Source organism: Chelonia mydas, chromosome 14 (assembly GCF_015237465.2).
Source record: "Chelonia mydas isolate rCheMyd1 chromosome 14, rCheMyd1.pri.v2, whole genome shotgun sequence".
Taxonomy (NCBI): Eukaryota; Metazoa; Chordata; order Testudines; family Cheloniidae; genus Chelonia; species Chelonia mydas.
In genome coordinates, this window is record NC_051254.2 from 14,020,191 (window position 1) to 14,038,838 (window position 18,648).

Below are 18,648 nucleotides of genomic sequence, written 5' to 3' on the forward strand. Positions count from 1 at the left end.
AGGAAGGTGTTGGTGATGGCAGAGGTGACAGCTAGAGGGAAATGCCCACAGGAGGGGAAGGAGAGTGGGGATAGAATCCCCAAGGAGGAAGAGAAGGGAATGCTGATCATTTGCATTATGCCGAATCCAGGCCCACAGGAGCTGAGATGCTTCTCTCGAGTTTTCCCTGCTCAGCTGCGTCTTGGCTTTTCTGATTGGCACGTGTGGCTCTCCGTCTGGGGCCGCTCTCCCCACAGCCGCTTCACCCGGGTGCAGAGGATAACCTGCTGCGTGCTTGCTGTGTACCTCTTCCTGACCATATGTGTGCTCTGGTATGGAGCCATCGGAGTTGAGGGCTACAGGTGAGTCCCACTGCATCTCTGTCTCTTACAGGAGGGTTTTGTGCAAGAAGACAGAGAAAGAGACGGACAGAGGGAGGGAGGGATGGAAAGTAGTGAGTGAGGAAAGGGAAAGCCACTGGGGCTGGAACTTTCAAATGAGTTCAAGGGACTTAGGCACCCAAATACCACTGGATTGCAATGAGATTTGGATGTCTTAACTCCCTTAAATTCCTTTGAAAATCACAGCTTGAATGGTGATACAGGTGCTGAGGAAGTATCTTATGCTTTAGACTCATGGAACTGTAGGGCTAGAAGGGACCTCAAGAGGTCGTCTAATCCAGCCCCCGGCGCTGAGGCAGGACCAAGTAAACCCAGACCATCTCTGACAGGTGTTTGTCCAACCTGTTCTTAAGCTCCAGTGATGGGGATTCCACAACCTCCCTTGGAAGCTTATTCCAGACTTAATGACTCATAATTAGAAAGCTTTTTCTAATATCTAACCTAAATCTCCCTTGCAGCAGAGTAAGCCGAACACTTCTTGTTTGTTCTACCTTCATGGACCTGGAGAACAATTGATCACCGTTCTCTTTAGAACAGCCCTTCACATATCTGAAGGTTATCAGGCCCCCTCAGTCTTCTTTCCCCACGACTAAGCATGCCCAGATTTTTTTAACCTTCCTCATAGATCCTCAGTCTTCGTGTGATGGCTCTGTGCCCAGAGGGGCCTGTTCAAAATGTGGGCCCCTACCCAGTATGAATGTCCCAGTGTCCTGGAACCACTCCCTATTAACACAGGACTCTTCGAGTCACCACATTTCTCTTCTGGCTTTGTTTCTCTCGAGTAGTGTCCCCCTGGGGAGCCAGGCTTCAGTGACGGCAGAGAGCATTGCTGTGGGGATGGTTGTGTCTGTGGTGGTCTTCCCAATACAGCTTCTCTTCACCTTCATCTTCAGGAAAACTCGCAGCAAGGTACTACAGTAGTTACCCTCTACGCACAACATCTAATCAACCTCCTCCCCGCAGCTACATGACCCACCAAACCTGCTGCTACAACCCCACCAGGGTCCATCCGTTCCCCACCCTAAGGGAAGGGAAGTTTGGCATGATCAGAGTGAAGGACCTCTGCAGTGCCTGTTTTGTGCATAAATATTTAATAATACACGCCAGTATCCAGGGTTGTCAGTCAGATCCCTTTTCACTGGCACAAAATTCATGTAATCTTTTAAAGGACGTGCTCTGAAATGTTGCCATCTTATTTTACAGACACGGTAGGAAGACGAAGCTAAAATATACAGCCAAAGATAGTGGAAAATTAGAGTTGGTCAAAAAATCGGGTGTGATTTTTGTAAAAAATGTGTCCGTTTTTCATAGAAATTCAAAATTTGATTTAAAAAAAACCTTCATCAAAATTAAGAATTTCAAAATGTTGACCAGATTTACATATAAGCCTTTAGGGCTGTTTTTAGAACAGGGTTATAATATTATTAATGGTAGTTGTTATTTGTACTGTACCTAGGAGCCTGTCTTGGACCAGGACTCGATTGTGCTAGGTGCTGTACAAACACAGAACAAAAAGAGAGCCCCTGCCTCAAAGAACTTACAATCTGAGTATAATAATAGGAGAACTGGAAATTATGCAGAAGAAATTCTGCCCTGAGCACACACAGCTGCCAAGCTCTTCCACACGATCTGACTTCCAGAGGCTCAGTTAGGGAGTAATGACAGTACCTAGCTCTTATACAGCACTTTTCATCACTAGCTCTCAAATCACTTTACAAAGGAGGCCAGTATCATTCTCCACATTTTACAGGTGGGGAAACTGAGGCACAGGGAGGGGCGGAGACTTGCCCAAGGTCACCCAGCAGGTCAGTGGCGGAGTCAGAAACAGAACCAGGTCTCCCGTGTCCCTGTTCAGTGCACAGTCCACTAGACACTTGTCTGTCACTTGGGGGAATTCTCTCGATGCCAAACTGAAATTGCAATAGTAACTCTTAGGGTCCAGCTGTCAGACCCCCTGCCTCCATTTGTGCACATGCTGCTTTGTATGTGCTCGCTGACATCTGGGCACACACTAGCATGTGCATATGCAGGTGACCGAATCTAACGCATGTCAACATCTTCCGAGAAGGGCAATGCGCCAGTGCTAAGGGACCGGGTTGGAACCTGGTTCTAGGCATGCCCTCGGGATGGTCACAGCCTCTGGGCAGGAAGCACTCCTCGTTCCTCTGTTTCTGACAGGTGGTTGTGGAAGACCCCAACCCACCTGTGCAGGACTCTCAGACTGTGGAGATGGATGTGTGCCTGGAGCACGCTGACCGGGGCAGCTCCTCCTTCCTGTCTATCCCAGGCGGGGTGGAGTCCATCATGGACGGGAGCTCTGTCAGCGGTGTAAGTGAAAGGCCATTATATGGGCACTTTTTGGTGACGAACAGAGAAAAGGCCCTGGGAGGTGAGGGGCTACGTGTCTGTCTGTCTCGCTGCCCTCCCAGGTGAGCACTGTATTTCTAGACACACACCACTGCCCCTGGGCTTTGGAAAAGATGACTTCTCTGAAAACAGCTCCAGCAAAGGAGCCAGGAGTCAGGATGCCCTGGTTTGCAGATGGGGTGGGTTTGCTCACTCTCTGGAGGTCAGCACCATTTTCAGCCCAGGCCATCCTACCTGCTGAGTAGAGTCACGCCTTAACTCTTCTCGCAGAGCCCTCATCCCTGACCCCTCTGCTTTCAGAGCTATGAGAGTGCAAATACAAACCCTCACTGGTCTAGTGTGAGCAAACCCAGTGTCTCCAGCTACCAGTGGCAGGTCCCGCACAGAGGGGAGAGCCCCTCACACTTCATCCTGAAGGCTTTTCTTAATCCTTTTGTTGCTGGACTAGAGTAAAACAGGGTGCAATCTCAGCAGCACCCTCTCTTTCTCTGTTATTGGAAGCTTCTCTTTGGTTGGATGCAAGGAAGGGTGTGTTCTCTAAAGGGCAATGGTCATTCATATAAAGAGCTTCATAGGGGGCTGGAAGCCAAAGGGAAACAGCCATCTTGCTCTAAGACAGAATGGGTGCCAGGGGACACTCTCCAGGAGTCCTGTTGACCATGTGGCTTCTGTCTCCCCTCATAGTTCATCTGCACCCCCCTCATCCCTTCCTTTTCAGGAGTCACCTGGGAGTAGGAGGCCAGTGTCCACCCAGGAGAATCTCACCGAAGTGGGCAATGCAAGGTACTTCTGCAGCAAAGGGGGCTGGACAAGGGGATGCAGTGCCCTTAATTGAAGGAGATTCGTGTCTATCCTGAATCAGTGCTTTAGGGGGGACATGGCTGCAGAGAGGCAGATGCAGGCAGGGGGCTGATGGGGTGACCCTCTCCTTTCTTCCAAGATGGGGATGAGAGAACAGCCCCAGTAACACACCCATGCTGGCAAGAGAGCATCAGGTCTCTGCTTGCTGGTGAAAATCAACCCATTATATTCTGAACCAAAGCATTGTTGGAAAAACCTGCATTCAGGCATTTGTAACTTAACTCCCCAGCCAGCTCCGACTACATCCCATTCATGGAAGGACTCCCCAAGTCAGCTTTACATCGAGGGAGAGCTCAGCCTCTGTGCTTTAACGAATCTGAAGTTGCGCTGGCATCTGGCAGATACAGTAACCCTGGTTGTGCAGGCCTGGAGTGGCACTGGAATGGCTGGTGCAGCTCTTCAGTCGGGCTCTGATGGCAGTAATCCAGCCAGCCAGGGCGGTAGAGGGCTTGGCCAGAAGGATGGGGCTGCAATGCAGAGCATCAAGGAGGGTCGCGGTGGGGAGACTACAAGGCAGCTAAGATGAGGAGACTCCTCAGAGCTTTGACAAGTCCATGGAGATCTCTCCGTGGGTGGAGGGGGTCTATAACCCTCTCCAGCTGATGTCTGGACTGAGGAATTTGCACAGGCCCATAAAAAGACAGGTGACAAATGCGAGCCCCATGCATCAGAGGGGACACGGGGCCTATGTTAATAGGCTGGTCTGATGGTTAGACTGCAGATGGCAAATTCATGACCGATGACCAGCCAGGCAGGAGGACGGTTCCTGTCCAAACCCAGAACTGTCACGCTCTGAACGTCCGAGCCAGGAAGGGACCTCCTTTGCACTAGCACCAGAGCTCAGCAGCGTGTCGCCCCTTTGGTTCTGCAGGGTCGCGAAACGCTTGCCCTCCTGCGACAGCATCTTCGACATCCCAGATCTTCTGAACTCAGATCCCCTGGTGAGCCAAAGTCGGATCCTCAAGAGGAAGAAGGCCTTGCTGAAGCTGGGAATTGAGTCCGCATCCAGCTCTGATGATGACCCCCTGTCCTTCTCCTTAAGGGACTCTGAGGATAGCAGGAGAGACAGCCGTGGCCACCGCCTCACCCACTCTGGTACCCCAAACAACTCTCCTCTCTCCTTTTCCTCCTCCCAGCCCCCCCCCCCCTTCCATCTTCGTTCTCCAGCTCAGGATTCACAGTGTGCGGGTCCAGCTTTAGTGTGACAAATGCATCTGCTGCTACAATAGACAGAATGGCCCTGGCTCCTACTGACGCCGAGGGGAGTTTTGCCATTGCGCTCAGTGAGGCTAGAACTGAGCCCAGGGTGCTCCTGCCTTTCCTCTCCTGCCCTGGCTGCAAAGCTGTCTCACTGAGCGCCATCCTCTCCCTCTCCACTCAACAGAGGAAGATTTGCTCAACTCCATCATAGCTGAGACTCAGCGGAGCAGCTCCTCGGACTGCGTCACGTCCGACAGCGGCAGGTTCTCGCCCCGAGCTGAGGCGGATCTAATCTCCGATGTGTACGTACCCAGGCCCTGCTCAGAGCACCCCCAAAAAACTAAGCGGGGAGCCCAGGCCAGAGAGATTCATAGAGCAAAAGGCCAGCGGGGACCATTACGATCTAGTCTGACCTTCTCCGAGATCGTTTCTCCTGCAGCTGCACTGCCGGGAATGGGACGCCCGTAGACCCTGACCCCGAGGGGTGGTGCTTTTTGTGAGCCCAGAATTCAGAGCCCAGAATTCTCGTTCTGTTTTCTTTTAGTTTTGGGTATTTAATGTCCCGCCCATCTCCAAGGGCTCTGGTGCAGCTCAGGGGGCCTCTCCCCAGTCCCAGGCTCAGTGGTTGACGATCATGAACCACCATCTCTCTCCCATTACAGTATGGAAAGTTCCTGCAGCACCTGGTCCGATGGCATCCCAGAGCAGGGGAGGAGTGGCTGGGGTTTCCTGCACAAGTCCTTCTCCTATATCTCCGCCCTGACAAGCCCTGGCAGCGCGCTGCGCCCTGATCCAGAGCCTCTGTCCGCCCCAGTGTCGTCCTTCTCCACCCGGATCGGTGTGTGAGGCACCTGGAAAAGGGGACCCACCCTTAACTGAACTGGACCAATGGGGCTGAGGTGGGGGGAAGGAAGAGAATTCCTGCCTGTGAGAATGGTTTCGCATCGGGGGGACCCTAAGGCTGGGTCACTGCGGGGATCTAACATCTGTTGGCAACTTGCAGGTCATGGTTTGAACGCCTCTTCCTCCCGTTCTTCTCTGACTGCTCCAGGCAGAGATTGCACCTAGCACCCCCACGGCACCACCTGGGAAGTGAACGGTGCATCCCTGCTTCCTGCCCCACAGCACCAGTTTGAGAGGGAAGCCAAATCTCGCAGCTGCGGCCCACATGCCTGCTGCTGAGCCACCACATGCTTGGCGAGAGGAATAACTCCAAACACAGGTTGAAACGGCTGCATCTCCAGCGAGAGGCAGCAACCAGGGAGGAGAGGGGAGCCTGGATCCCAGCGCAGAGGAAGGGAAGCCAAGTGAAAGAAGCTGGATTGGTTTCTATAGCCCTAGAAATGCCAAACCCTGCCCCTGTGCAAGGGGAAGCAGTGGGGCTGCCCCAGTGCTGTGGGCAGGGGAGGGTAATGTTGAGTCTGCGGGGTCTAAGTGATGATGGGGGTTTAAACAACAACTCTGGTTGCTTTTCCTGCAGGGGTGTCCCGCAGACCCTTGGAGTGGCTCTTCCCTGGCTGGGTGCTGCCCATGACCTATGCTTTCATCTTCCTGCTTCTAGCAGGCTGCTTCACCGTCACCATCCTCTATGGCTCCTCCCTCCATGACCACACTGCCCTAATGTGGCTCATCTCCTGCGTCTTCTCGTTCATCACCTCCTTTGTGCTGCTGGAGCCACTGAAGGTAACGGCCCCTACTCCTCTCAGCACTGTAGCCAACCCTCCGGCTTTGCCTATTCCCAGCCCCTTCCAGCTGAGAGCCACACAACATTTTGCAGACATCAGTTAATGCACAGCACCCGTAAGGTGGGATGACACTGCCTCCATTGTCAGATGGGGAAACTGAGGCAGGGAAATGGTGAATGACCTGCCCAAGGTGACACGAGTGAGTGAGGGCCAGTGGGGATGGAACTCCAGAGACCTCAGCGCAGATCCTCCTGCACACAGACTTAGAGGAGGGACTGTTTCACACTCGCCCATTGGCTTTGTTTGAATCCCTGCTTACTACTGACTCACTTGTGTTACCTGGGGCAAGCTGCTGGCCCTCTCTGTGCCTCAGTTTCCCAGTCTGTAAAGTGGGGGCAGTGTTGTCCCAGTTATCCCAGGAGGCTGGATGGGAGCTACTGCATACCCTGCTGGAATCAAGCCGGGGGCATTCAGTGGAGATTGGAGACTTTGCCCTCCCCCACTGAGGTTTTATTCAACACCCCTCCCCCTTCACTCTGGGCATCCCCCACTTCCACCCATGGGGCATTGCTCTGTGGGTCGGGGTGAGTAGCCGCTCTCTGCGGCCTTAGAAGAGTAACAGCCCCTGGCCCTGGAGAACTGGGTCTCAGACACTCTCCACTGTCCTGTCGTGGCAGGTGGTGCTGGAGGCCCTGCGTGCTGCTCTCATCACCAAGCCGGTGGACAGCGAAGGAGAGGGGCTGGTGGAGGAGCCGCTGGTAAAGCCAGTGCCCGAGCGCATTGGGAAGGTGCGAGTGCCCTGTGGATACGGGCTTCTCCAGGCCAAGGAGGAGGCGAGGAAAGTGCGGGCGCTGCGAGCGCTTATGAGGGTAACGCATTCCCCTGGGACTCGCCCCACTTCGTTTGGCTGCTGCTAAGAAGCCGGGGGGACCCCCATCACTCAGCTCCTAGGGAGTCCTTGGGATGCCGAGGGAGGGATACAGGACATTCACGGCGTGCCGCACTTATGCTCTGAGGAACAGCCCAAGGGGAATTTAACCTAGACCCTTCTTTTCTGCTGTCCTCATTCTCTATTTTCACCCCCAGCTGCATCCCGGCTGGGCAGTGAACCCTGCCTGAGGGCACCAGCTCTCCAGTTACAACTTAAGGGCACCAGCTGGCAACTGAACCCAGCCCCTCCTTCCGACCGCAATGCCAGTGTTATAATGCACCCCCCGTGCTCAGAGCTGAGCTACAGGAGAGCACCGGTTTACTGGCAAGAGAAGGAGGCCAGCGTGGATTTTTATACATCACCCAGGCCCAGAAGCCTTGGTTGTGTTTTGTACCAGAAGCCAAAGGGGCTGCCGCGGCAGGGATGGGGTGGAGGGTGTGTGATGTATTGAACTAAAAGGCAGAATCACAGCTGTAAGGGCTCACGGTGGCCACTAGATGTCAGTGTGAGTTTGGATTTGTGCCGTTTAGCTGCACCTGAAGATAGCTGGGTCCCGTCCAAACTCCTGGCTGTTTCTCCAAAGCTCGTGATGCAGGGCTCTGGGCCTGATGGCCAGGCAATGAAAAGCTTCCCATTGTTCCAAGATTGTCCATGATGGGGTTTCTAGCATCTTCCTCTGGAGCATCGGGCTCTGGCCCCTCCTGGAGACAGGAGATGAGCTCGACTGACCCTCGGCTTGCCCTTGTATGGCAGTTCCCATCCTGCGGAGTCCCCTTTCTCAGCCCACGATCCAGCTTTCCTTACCTGAATGCCTCCATTTTCTCCCTCTCCCCAGAGCTGTCTCACCCACATGCTCTTCCTCCTGGTGGTTCTGACTGTCAACTACCAGAGCTGCGTCCACCACCGCAATATCCATCTCCTGCACGCTGCTGTCAGACAGGCCATCGCCGCCCCAAATAACAGGGGACTCAACTTCTCCTCTGTGCGCAGGTGAGGATCCCAGGCGGGGTAAAGGGCGGAGCAGCGATGTGTTGTTGTCGCCTGTTATTCAGCTGTTGATTGATGCCCTGAAGCCTGAGTATGTAGAGTTGTATTATACTGAAGACCCCACATACTCATGCTTCCGGGCATCAATCAACAGCTGACTAATAGGCTTCAGGAAGAAAATTTCCCCATGTGCTGGTTATGACATAACTGCCTCCTGCAGTGATGCTGGTCACTGGAGATGGGATCACGGGCTAGCTAGACCACAGTTCTGGTCTAAGGCTGTCTCTGTCCTTGGAGTGAGAACACCTGAAATCTGTGGAGTTTTGGGGTACCAGGCTGGAAACCTGGTGGTGGCTTTGATGCAATTTAAATATGGAATGTTTTTGACATGAGTTACCATGGAACTAACAATGACCCCTAACGCAGCATCCCCTGTATGTTTCTACTGATAGTCAATGTAATTCCTTTTACACCACCCACACATTGTTCATTTTCTCTGTGCTGCAGGTTTTGAATGGCCGGTGCAGAACTTGTAAACTCTTTGGGCCAAGGCCTGTTGTTTACAGTATATTTGTACAGCACCTCACACAACGGGGCCTCCAGGCACTATGTAATATACAAATAATTTCACTGTAGAAGTAGCAAGGGGGAAGCTGGGGCTGGATAGGGGTCAGCTGGTGATGGGTAGGAGGCAGTTTGGAATTTTGGGATAATCTCATTTGACCTGGATGTTTTTGTTCTGAGTTTGCACAGCGCCTAGCACCATGGGGCCTTGGTCCACGACTAAGGTTGCAAGGTGCTGCCACAATACAAACACTAAATAATACTAATGATCAGCGGTGAAATGGTTAACAGGGTTGATATTTAAATTGCCCCCTTTAGATTTCAGAGTTAACCCACTGAAACAAATGGGGCGGTTCACCCCTTTCAGAGCAAGTGTGTCAGGCTCTCTGCAGGCTCAGGGAAGACGACGCTAAGTTGGTTTGTGCTCAGTTCCTATTTTCACGGTTATCTTCACAACCGTCAGGGCTACAAACATACTGACTTAAATAAGGAAAGCTGAGAGTCCACAACAGGACCCCACTCAGCTGGGCATGTTCTGCAGGGGTGGGATGGCGGGGTACACAGGGTGCCAGCCAGTTATACTGCACTGGGGTGAAATGCACCTGTTCCCCTGGCCTCTTTGTTTTGCAGTTACACCGACACGTGGGAGTGGATAGACTCTGTGTTACTGAGCTACCTCTACAACAATCCCCGACTGACCCTGGTTGGGGTGCCTCGTCTCCGGCAGGAGAGCTCTGCTGAGAACGTACCTCTGGATCTGGGTGAGGGCTGGTAAAATCACCCCCACTGCTGGCTGGGAGAAGGGTATTGGGTGGGGTGGACTGTGCCCCAAAATGGCACCAGCCAGAGAGAGTCTGCTGCTCCATTTTAGCTAGCCTGGAGTATAGACCTGAAAGGACGCATCATCCCCCATTTGACAGGTAGGGAAACTGAGGCACGGGAGGATTATGACAAGCTCAAGATCACGCAGTGTTACCAATAACATCTGAGGGTTCAGATTCCCGGTTCACTGCTCTAACCACTAGAGAAAGTTTAGGGGGTACTGATGTTTCTAACTGGTTTCTCTCTACAGTCCCGGGGGTTGAAGCCTGTGTGTAATACTGGGTCGGGGGGGGAGGGGGGGTCACAGCCCAGCAGCCACTTCCCCAAACACTGAGCATTGGTAAAGAAGGGGAAGGGCTGTGATCAGGAAATCCAGGCTATAAATGGGCACCTGAAGGGTGGCGCACAGGGGAATGGAAAGGCAGGAAAGCCAGCAGGTCCAGACATGGGCACAGAGGAGGTGAAGTCACCGGGGAGATGGGGACTAAGGGTCATCCCAGTGGCTACGGGATAGCACTGGACACATCCAGGCATTGAATCTTGGTGCAGGGCTGGAACTTCCTGAGCCAACAGAGGCTGACTGTGCTGCGAAGGGAGCTCCTACAGAAGGAGGGTGGGGGACAGGACGGAGAGCCCTGCTCTTGATCCTGCAGTCCTGCCTCCCACTGACCTTCATGGGAGTTTGGTCTGAGTCAGGAATGCAGGCTCAGGCCCCCCTTTTGATGCTTTGGAGCAAGCCCTGCTGGCCAATGTGGGAGGGCGAAGATGGGGGAACACCCAGATGAACCCTAAACAGACAAGGAATTGGGATTGCAAGGAGAGGGTGGAGGGCAATGGAAGAGGTGGAGGACGCAGGCTAGGTGCAGAAGGGAGACACTGGGATAACCTAGATCTGGAGAGCAAAATAAGGAGTGTTGTTTCTAAATGGGCATCTGAACTTATTAATATGCAACCCAAAATCTCGTCCTCCCACTCTGGTTTTCTGCACCCTCAGTGCTCCCCCAACCTGGGCTTGGGTCTCTCTTGACACGTCACGTCACTAACAGAACCTGTCCCCTCTGCCACTTGTCAGCGCCCAGAGCAGAGGTTTCCAGGAGTGGCCAAGTGGACAGAGATGCATGCTCTGATCCCAGTCTCCAGAATTCATCCCATGACTCTATCGGGTAAGAACGCTGGCACGGGGCGGAGTGGGCACTAACTGGCAGCTGAGAGCAGGAATGGTGCAGTTATGCAACCAAGACGCTTGGCTGTGGATTTCCGCTTCTGGGCTCCCCGTCCCATGGATCAGCTCAGGAGTCCCCAGTCTAGTAGCCCCAGGTTGCTTCACACTGAACCACCAGGAAGGTTCCACTTTTGCTTTTACAAGAAACTCTTCCAGGAGAGTGTCCCAATCCTACAATGACTCCATGGGGGACGTGATTTACCCCAGTTATTGCCCCCTTTCCCCACCCAGGGCTGTGGCATCTCCAATTTCCCTGAGTGCTAGCTGACAATCAGCAGTAAGGTTCCTTCTATTTAGATAGAAGTCGTTCGTAGGACTTGAAGGGACCACGACAGGTCATCTAGTCCGGTCCCCTGCACTGAGGCAGGACTAAATATTCAGAAGGATCCCAAAGCATTTCACAAACTATGGACCTGATCCTGCAAGTGGCTGGGCATCTGCAGCTTCCATTAACTTCAGTGAGTGGTGAGGATGCTCAGTACCATCCAGGAGGCACTCAGCACCTTGCAGCCACAGACCCCAGGATAGATAAGATATAGCTATATCACACATAGGAGACACTGGAACACAGCAACTGTGTCACAGCCCACAACAACTACTAAGCAATTGCACAAGAGGGGAAGTGAAGGAGAAGACCACAGCCAGCTGGAAATACAGAGCAAATCCAGGGAGGCAGAATATGTGCCTCCTAGGTTGGAAGTTGGCCATGACACAAGGATTAAAGATCTCGTCTCTCACTGAACAGGCCATGCAGTCTTTAATAACAAGTGGCCATGAATTTCAATTCAGGTATTACCCAAAGGTCTATGCAGAAGCACTGGGTCACTAGAGACTCAGATAATAGGGTTATGGCCTGAATCCCTAGCTCACCTGTTTGCAGCACCCTGGGTTTTCCCTGGAGGTATCCCATCTAAATGTGGGGCTGGTCCATCCCTGTTCTAGCTTGGGATCTGACCAGATCACAGCCCAAGTTAGGGCTCCCAATCCAGCCTCTCGCCCACTCTGTTTCACAGCTACATTTTCTGGTCTCCCCATCCCCATTTCTTCTAGGTTTTGGATTTGGGGGCATGTCAGAGTCTACCACACTAACACTGGCTGCTGGAGGGAGCTTGGAAACAGCTCTGCCGAAGCCCGAAGGACACTGGCTGACCTGCGAGCCAGCAACTGGATCAACAAAAGGCAAGTCACTCAGGGCCTTACCTTTTTCTTTGACAACTGGGCTGGGAAGTGGAAATTGAAATTAATTTTGGTAGGTTTCACAGCATCATTTTGGGTGCTTTAAGTGCTTACCTGTGGGAGGGAGGGTTATTGCATGGCTATTTCTCCCCTGCAGTTGCTCTGTCTGTCTAGCCGTCTGAGTGGGACATGACCATCCTGAGAATGCAAGGTGATGTCAGTTGTTCTCTCCTGTTTTGCGGTGGCCACTGTTGTTCCATTGCCCCCATTCCCTTGCTCTGAAGTGGAGCGGATCAACTCCAGATGACTCAGAGAAAGAGAGAGATCCTCCAGGCCACGGAACTGCACAGTGCAATGGCCAGAACTGCTGAGCCACCGACTGGCATGGGCTGGAGAGCAGACTGTCAATTTAATCACCAAAACCAATCGGGTTGAGGGCACATTGCCAGCGGTGGCCACTTAGAATAAGGGAGCAAACCCCTGGGCACGGAGGACCTCCAGATGGGAAAATCAGGGTTTGTGAGGACAAAATGCACTATTATTTCCACTGCATCTGGGACTCCTTGGGACCCAATAACTCTGCAGCTGGCTCACATGCTATATATACACCATTGGCTGGGGTCGGTAGGTTTCACAGCATCATTTTGGGGGTCCCTGACTCTGAGTCTGGCTGCCAGGGGGCCCAAAGGCAGCATGGCTGAGACCCTGATTTAGGGTAGGAATTGAGGCTCTCAAAATATTCAAAGGATCCCAAAGCATCACTGTAAGGCTGAGATCACCCACAGAAATGGTTCAGTTCAACCTTGCTTATCCGAATGGCATGAGAGAGGCTGAATAAATGCAGATAATGGCAACATTGGGAGTTTCTGGTGTAATTTATAGATGGCAGGTGATTTGCCTCTGTGGTGGATAGCTGACGTAGCATTGTATGTCTGTGCACAGCCTAGGGAATCTGATGGCTAGTGACCTGTTAGAGGTATCCCAACTTTATCCCTGAAAGTGGAAAGTCGAAACAGTGTTTCCCAGCAATCAGACTGAAATGTCCCCATTAGGAGGACCAAGAATTGGGCCCAATTACCCAGCATTCCAGAGCCCTGGAAAATATTTCTTCTCAGCCCGCTGTTCTCGGCTCTCTCCCTGCACGACAGGACCAGAGCCGTGTTTCTGGAGTTTACCCAATACAACGTTGATGTCAACCTGTACGTGGCTGTAATGCTCCTGCTCGAGCTCCCATCAGTCAGACCGGCTGTTCCTTCCATCCTCATCCTACCCTACCAAATGCTGCGCTTACACACGCGGCTGGACCTTCCACTTGCCCTTGTGGTATGTACTCTGCGTTGCGAGATGCTTCCAAGGCTCGGGGCTGTCTCCCAGCAGAATGGAGCCAATGTTTAACCCGCTCCAGTGGGCCTGCTTTCTCCAGAGGTTGTGTCACAAACAGTCTCAGCAGGAGGAGTTTGCAGTATGATATCATAGGTGTTTGTAGGGAAACCTTAGCTCCGCAGTGGTAGCTAATTACAGTCCAAATAAATGTTTGCCTGACTGTATGTGGGTCTGTGGTGGTTACAGTCTCTGATTAGATGAATCCCAGGAGTGCATTCCCAATGGATATTCCAGGGGGATCTATCCAAGGCTCTGCTTCCTAGTGACAGGGTGGTGTAGCTTGGCTCTCTGGTCCCTTATGATGTGGCACACAACAGAGTAATTCCTGTGTGCAGTAGCTACTCTGTATCTGTTGGGATGATGCCAGTTACCTGCTCTGTTTGTTTAGGCTTCAGAACTAGCACCATAGCTACCACGTTCCTGCTGTATCCACCTTTGTCCTTGCTACTTAACCCAATGCGCAGCAGGAAGGCAGATTCTTTTCTCACTTGCTTTGGCTTCTTTCAGGTCTCCCTGCTCGTCTTCAGCGTGGCCTTTCTCCTGCCAGAGCTGTCGCTCTTGTCTCAGGAGGGGGCCTCCTGTTTGGGTCAGAGCCGCTGTTGGCTCCAGCTGCTCCTGGCGCTGCTCTCCATTGCAATTGGCGCCTTGCACTTTGCGCACATCTGGCTGGCAGATGTGCGGCTCAAGCATTACCGGGGACACCGCCAGGCCTTCACCAGCTTCTATGAAGTGGCACAGCTGGCTCGGATGGAAGTCTGTCTCTCGGCCCTGCTGTTGACCATCACCATGCTGAAGGTGAGTGAGCACACAGAGTTCTGTGATTCCCCAAGGTCACATGTCACGTCAGTTGCAGAGCTAAGGATGGAACCCAGGAGTCCTGACTTCCACTCCCCAGCTCTAACACCTCCCCAGGGTCCTTGGGTGTGTGTCGGGAACCCCATTCCCAATGTTCCAAAGTTGCTGATTAACAGCCTCGCCCATCTCCCGCAGAAATCTCAATCGGAGCCTTTCCACTGGCTTTCTGTTCAGTCTGAGCCCTAGTTCACATGTTGTGGGAAACATTTTATCTACTCAACAGCCATCACTACAAAGCCACCTGGGTGGTGTGCATAGGAATAAATCAGGGCCGATTTTGATCTCCGTTACATTGGTGTAAACCCTCAATCATTGCCAGGCTGCGTGACCTAAACACATTCCAGATTCTCATCTACCATCACCAGCATGCGAGGGCACCTGGAAATGGGCTGGAATTCATACTGGGTCAAACCAATGGTCCATCTAGCCCAGTATTCTTTCTCTGACAGTGGCAGTGCTAGATATTTCAGAGGGAATGAGCAGAACAGGGCAATTTCGAATGATCCATCCAGTCATCTAGTCCCAGCTTCTGTCACTTGGAGGTTTACACCCACAGCATGGGGTTGTGTCCCTGACCATCTTGGCTAATAGCCATTGATGGACCTATCCTGTGTGAACTTAACTAATTCTTCTTTGAACTCAGTTATATTTTTGGCCTTCACAACATCCACTGGCAATGAGTTCCACAGGTTGACTGTGCGTTGTGTGAAGAAATACTTGCTTTTGTTTGTTTTAAACCTGCTGCATATTAATTTCATTGGGTGACCCCTGGTTCTTGTTACATGAAGGGGTATGTGATTGGACTCGTGGTGCCTTCAGCAATCACAACCCTTGCTGCCAGCTGTCCCTAACTCCCTTGGGTAACAGTCCCCACCGCTCACCCCAATGGAGAGTTATGTGGGAGCAGATCACAGGGTGAATTTGAAGCCAAAGTGGTTTCTCTCTCATAAATAAACCAGGTGACTCTGAAGTCTCTGGCTGGACATCAATGGCTGATCCCCCAACCTGCCTCTGCAGCACATCGCTGTCTCTCTTACTCTGAGAGTCCCAGCTGCTCTGGCCCCATCTGGTCTCTCTGTAATAATATCTTCACCACCACATGGAAGTAGGACATCCTTCTTCATCCAGCAGCCCTTGCGCATGGTGGCAAGTGGTGTGAGACAGTGTCAGGCCTGAGCTGCTAACAGCCTGGATGATGTATACCTTCTCGTTAGCATGCATATATTAAATTATGCCACTATGACCTCATAATTGTCATTGGGACTGCTGCTGAGATGTAATATCTTCATTCCTTTCTCCCGCTTCCTAATGAATTGGCCGAGTGGCCCAGCTGCTGTCTTCCAGGCTTGCTGTATTTATGGTTCACTGTCGACCATTACTTGCTTAATGCACAGACAATAAAAGAGCAAGCAAACAAACAGATAAAGGCTGCTGGGAGTCAAAGCTGGAGAGTCAGTGAAGAGAAAGGGACCCCCGGAGCAGCCCCCTGGAGAGCTGGGAGGATGGGGATCTCTGACACAAGAGATCACGTCGGAGAGCTGGCCATTCCCAAGACACCGCTTTCATGGAGTGTGCATGCCAGATGAGTGCATACAGGGGGTTCTCAGTCTACGTCAGGGTTGCGTTCTTGAAAAGGGCGACAGATACTGAAACGATGGATACAGGGAATTTTTCCCCATAAGAAATAACGGTCTGCCCTGTCTCTTCCTGCCCAGTTCCACCCCTCCTCCGAGCACGCCCAATCCCCGCTCCTCCCTTTCCCTCGCAGCGTCTCCTGAATGCCAGGGGAAGCGCCCAAAGAAAAGTCATGCAAAAGGAGAAGCGATTGATATGCGGATCGGGACCGATGTGAATCGGAACATGTTCCCCTATTGATATACCAGGGACCCCCTGTACCAGCTGGCTTGTGTGCGCCTGGATTATCCATTCAGGGAGTGCAGCACGAGCACATAAGGCCCCCAACTACGGTACCACTCTCCTATGACCTGGTTGCAACGTGGTTAAAATGTAGTGTAGATGGGACCTAACCCCATAGCCAGGTTAAAACTCTCAACAGACGCCAGCTTCTGGTTGGTTACAGGGGCATGGAAGATTCTGCCCAGGCTGCAGCTTTTAACGGCCACATTGTTCCGCCTGGCTTCCCTCACCTGGCCACACAGGCTCCTCAGACACCTCGTGTGAGACAGAGCAGACTGAATGTACTTGGGGCTGTTTGAAATGTCACTTTTCTGATGACTCTCAGCAGTGGGAGTGTGTGTGGAGAGTAGGATGGGGTTCTGCGTGGTCATGACTCTTACCGGTACAGGGCACTATGCAGTGAATTCCTGTATAGGCTTGATACAAGACAATGCAATGCCTTTGTCTCCCTGCTACTCTGCCGCTGGGCATCAGCTCTGACAGAGGAGGACCACCCTTCCCCAGAACTCCTCAGTCAGTCTCTCCACTGCTCCCCAAGAGGGACCCACCCACTGCTGAGATGAGATCAGTCTAGTGCTCATTTGCATTCACGCCGTCTGTTTTGCTCTGCTTCATCAGTGCCCTTGTTCCGCCTGGCTTCCCTCACCTGGCCACACAGGCTCCTCAGACACCTCGTGTGAGACAGAGCAGACTGAATGTACTTGGGGCTGTTTGAAATGTCACTTTTCTGATGACATCTAACCAGGCTTCGTGCTCTGCAATGGACCTTCTCCCCCTAGATCGTACGGCAGCTGCGCTTTGTCCGGAGATGGTCTGCGTTTGGGAAGACATTCCAGCATGCACTGGGAGAGCTAGTGGCTGCCACACTCCTCTTCCTCCTGCTGCTCCTTGTCTATGCCCAGTGTGGATATCTGGTAGGTTATGCAGAGGCTGGCTCTCAGCAGTGGGAGTGTGTGTGGAGAGTAGGATGGGGTTCTGCGTGGTCATGACTCTTACCGGTACAGGGCACTATGCAGTGAATTCCTGTATAGGCTTGATACAAGACAATGCAATGCCTTTGTCTCCCTGCTACTCTGCCGCTGGGCATCAGCTCTGACAGAGGAGGACCACCCTTCCCCAGAACTCCTCAGTCAGTCTCTCCACTGCTCCCCAAGAGGGACCCACCCACTGCTGAGATGAGATCAGAGTCTAGTGCTCATTTGCATTCACGCCGTCTGTTTTGCTCTGCTTCATCAGTGAACTGGAAAGTTGACTGGGAGCGACCCACCCCCACATGAGGGCAACGGGGGCTTGTGCAATTGCTCAGGATGCTGTAGACAGGAAATGGTGAAGACACCTTTCCTAGTGATAACCCTTACGTTGTCTCTCTCATTCCCAGGCCTTCTCTGCTACAGTAGAGGAGTTCAGAACATTCCGATGTGCTGTCTATGCACTGCTTTCGGTCCTCCATGGGAAAGTGGCTCTCCTGTCTGTGATCCAGGAATTCCCCACCCTCGGCACTGCATATGTCCTCAGCTTCACGGTCAGCTTGCTCTGCATTGGCAGCCGTTTCCTTTGTGCTATCATCCTTCACAGCTACCGCACTGTCCAAGCTGAAATGTACCGCCCCGCCATTGAACCGCAGGACTACGAGATGATCGAGTTCTTTGTGAAGAGGTTCAAACTGTGGATGGGGCTCAGCAAAACTAAAGCGGTAAGAAAGGGGGAAACCTGGGTGTAGAGCAGCCAGCAAGCCAGAGTCTGGTGCTGCAGCATCAGAGCAAGGTGAACTGAAACCAGGACTTAATTTCTGCCAGGGCTTGACTAGGCTGAGCCCTGGCACCTCTGGTCCTGGCAGTTCCGAGCCCTGGCACCTCTGGGCTTGTTGCATCAATTATGAATGTAAAAAAATTGCTTGAGCCCTGGCCTCTCTTTCATTACAAATTAAGCACTGGTTGAATCTAAAGGCCTGGTTCAGTCGAGTGCTCTCACACTATTCTACTCATGGGCCGGTACCCTGACACAGAGGGGCCACCCTCAACTCTTAGGCTGGGGGAAAGTCTGATCTTACAGCAGGGTACATCTGGACTAACTCCTTCTGTGGGGTCTCTCGGCTTTACACCACTGTTACTGAGGTTGTACTCCAGCCCCCTATCCTTCCCTAACCTCTATCCTGCCCTGGAGTGACCAGCCTTTTAGGAAGAGAAGGGAATTTAGCTTCCATGTAAGAGGGCTCACTTTTCCCCCTTCCTCTCCTTCTGGATAATAAGGCTCAGCTTTTACCCAGCTGCTATCCCCCAGTCGGTCTACTGGCTGCAG

At 52.5% G+C, this 18,648-nt stretch overlaps 1 protein-coding gene across 5 annotated transcripts in view; it reads left to right on the forward strand.

The window, feature by feature from the left end:
• LOC102929294 (polycystin-1) overlaps positions 1 to 18,648 on the forward strand; it is a 64,429-nt gene that overhangs the window by 40,485 nt on the left and 5,296 nt on the right. The window contains exons 30-46 of one of the 5 annotated variants that reach the window (XM_043528976.1): positions 131 to 341; positions 1,163 to 1,289; positions 2,559 to 2,708; positions 3,466 to 3,530; positions 4,480 to 4,703; positions 4,993 to 5,110; positions 5,471 to 5,646; positions 6,289 to 6,491; positions 7,171 to 7,362; positions 8,260 to 8,414; positions 9,606 to 9,736; positions 10,870 to 10,960; positions 12,070 to 12,198; positions 13,344 to 13,518; positions 14,086 to 14,373; positions 17,130 to 17,264; positions 17,729 to 18,043. In XM_043528976.1, the coding sequence (XP_043384911.1) occupies positions 131 to 341; positions 1,163 to 1,289; positions 2,559 to 2,708; positions 3,466 to 3,530; positions 4,480 to 4,703; positions 4,993 to 5,110; positions 5,471 to 5,646; positions 6,289 to 6,491; positions 7,171 to 7,362; positions 8,260 to 8,414; positions 9,606 to 9,736; positions 10,870 to 10,960; positions 12,070 to 12,198; positions 13,344 to 13,518; positions 14,086 to 14,373; positions 17,130 to 17,264; positions 17,729 to 18,043 (2,885 nt within the window). Of the gene's footprint in view, positions 1 to 130; positions 342 to 1,162; positions 1,290 to 2,558; positions 2,709 to 3,465; positions 3,531 to 4,479; positions 4,704 to 4,992; positions 5,111 to 5,470; positions 5,708 to 6,288; positions 6,492 to 7,170; positions 7,363 to 8,259; positions 8,415 to 9,605; positions 9,737 to 10,791; positions 10,961 to 12,069; positions 12,199 to 13,343; positions 13,519 to 14,085; positions 14,374 to 17,129; positions 17,265 to 17,728; positions 18,044 to 18,648 lie in introns of those variants that run through there. The other 4 variants (XM_043528974.1, XM_043528978.1, XM_043528977.1 and 1 more) reach the window with 4 other exon arrangements.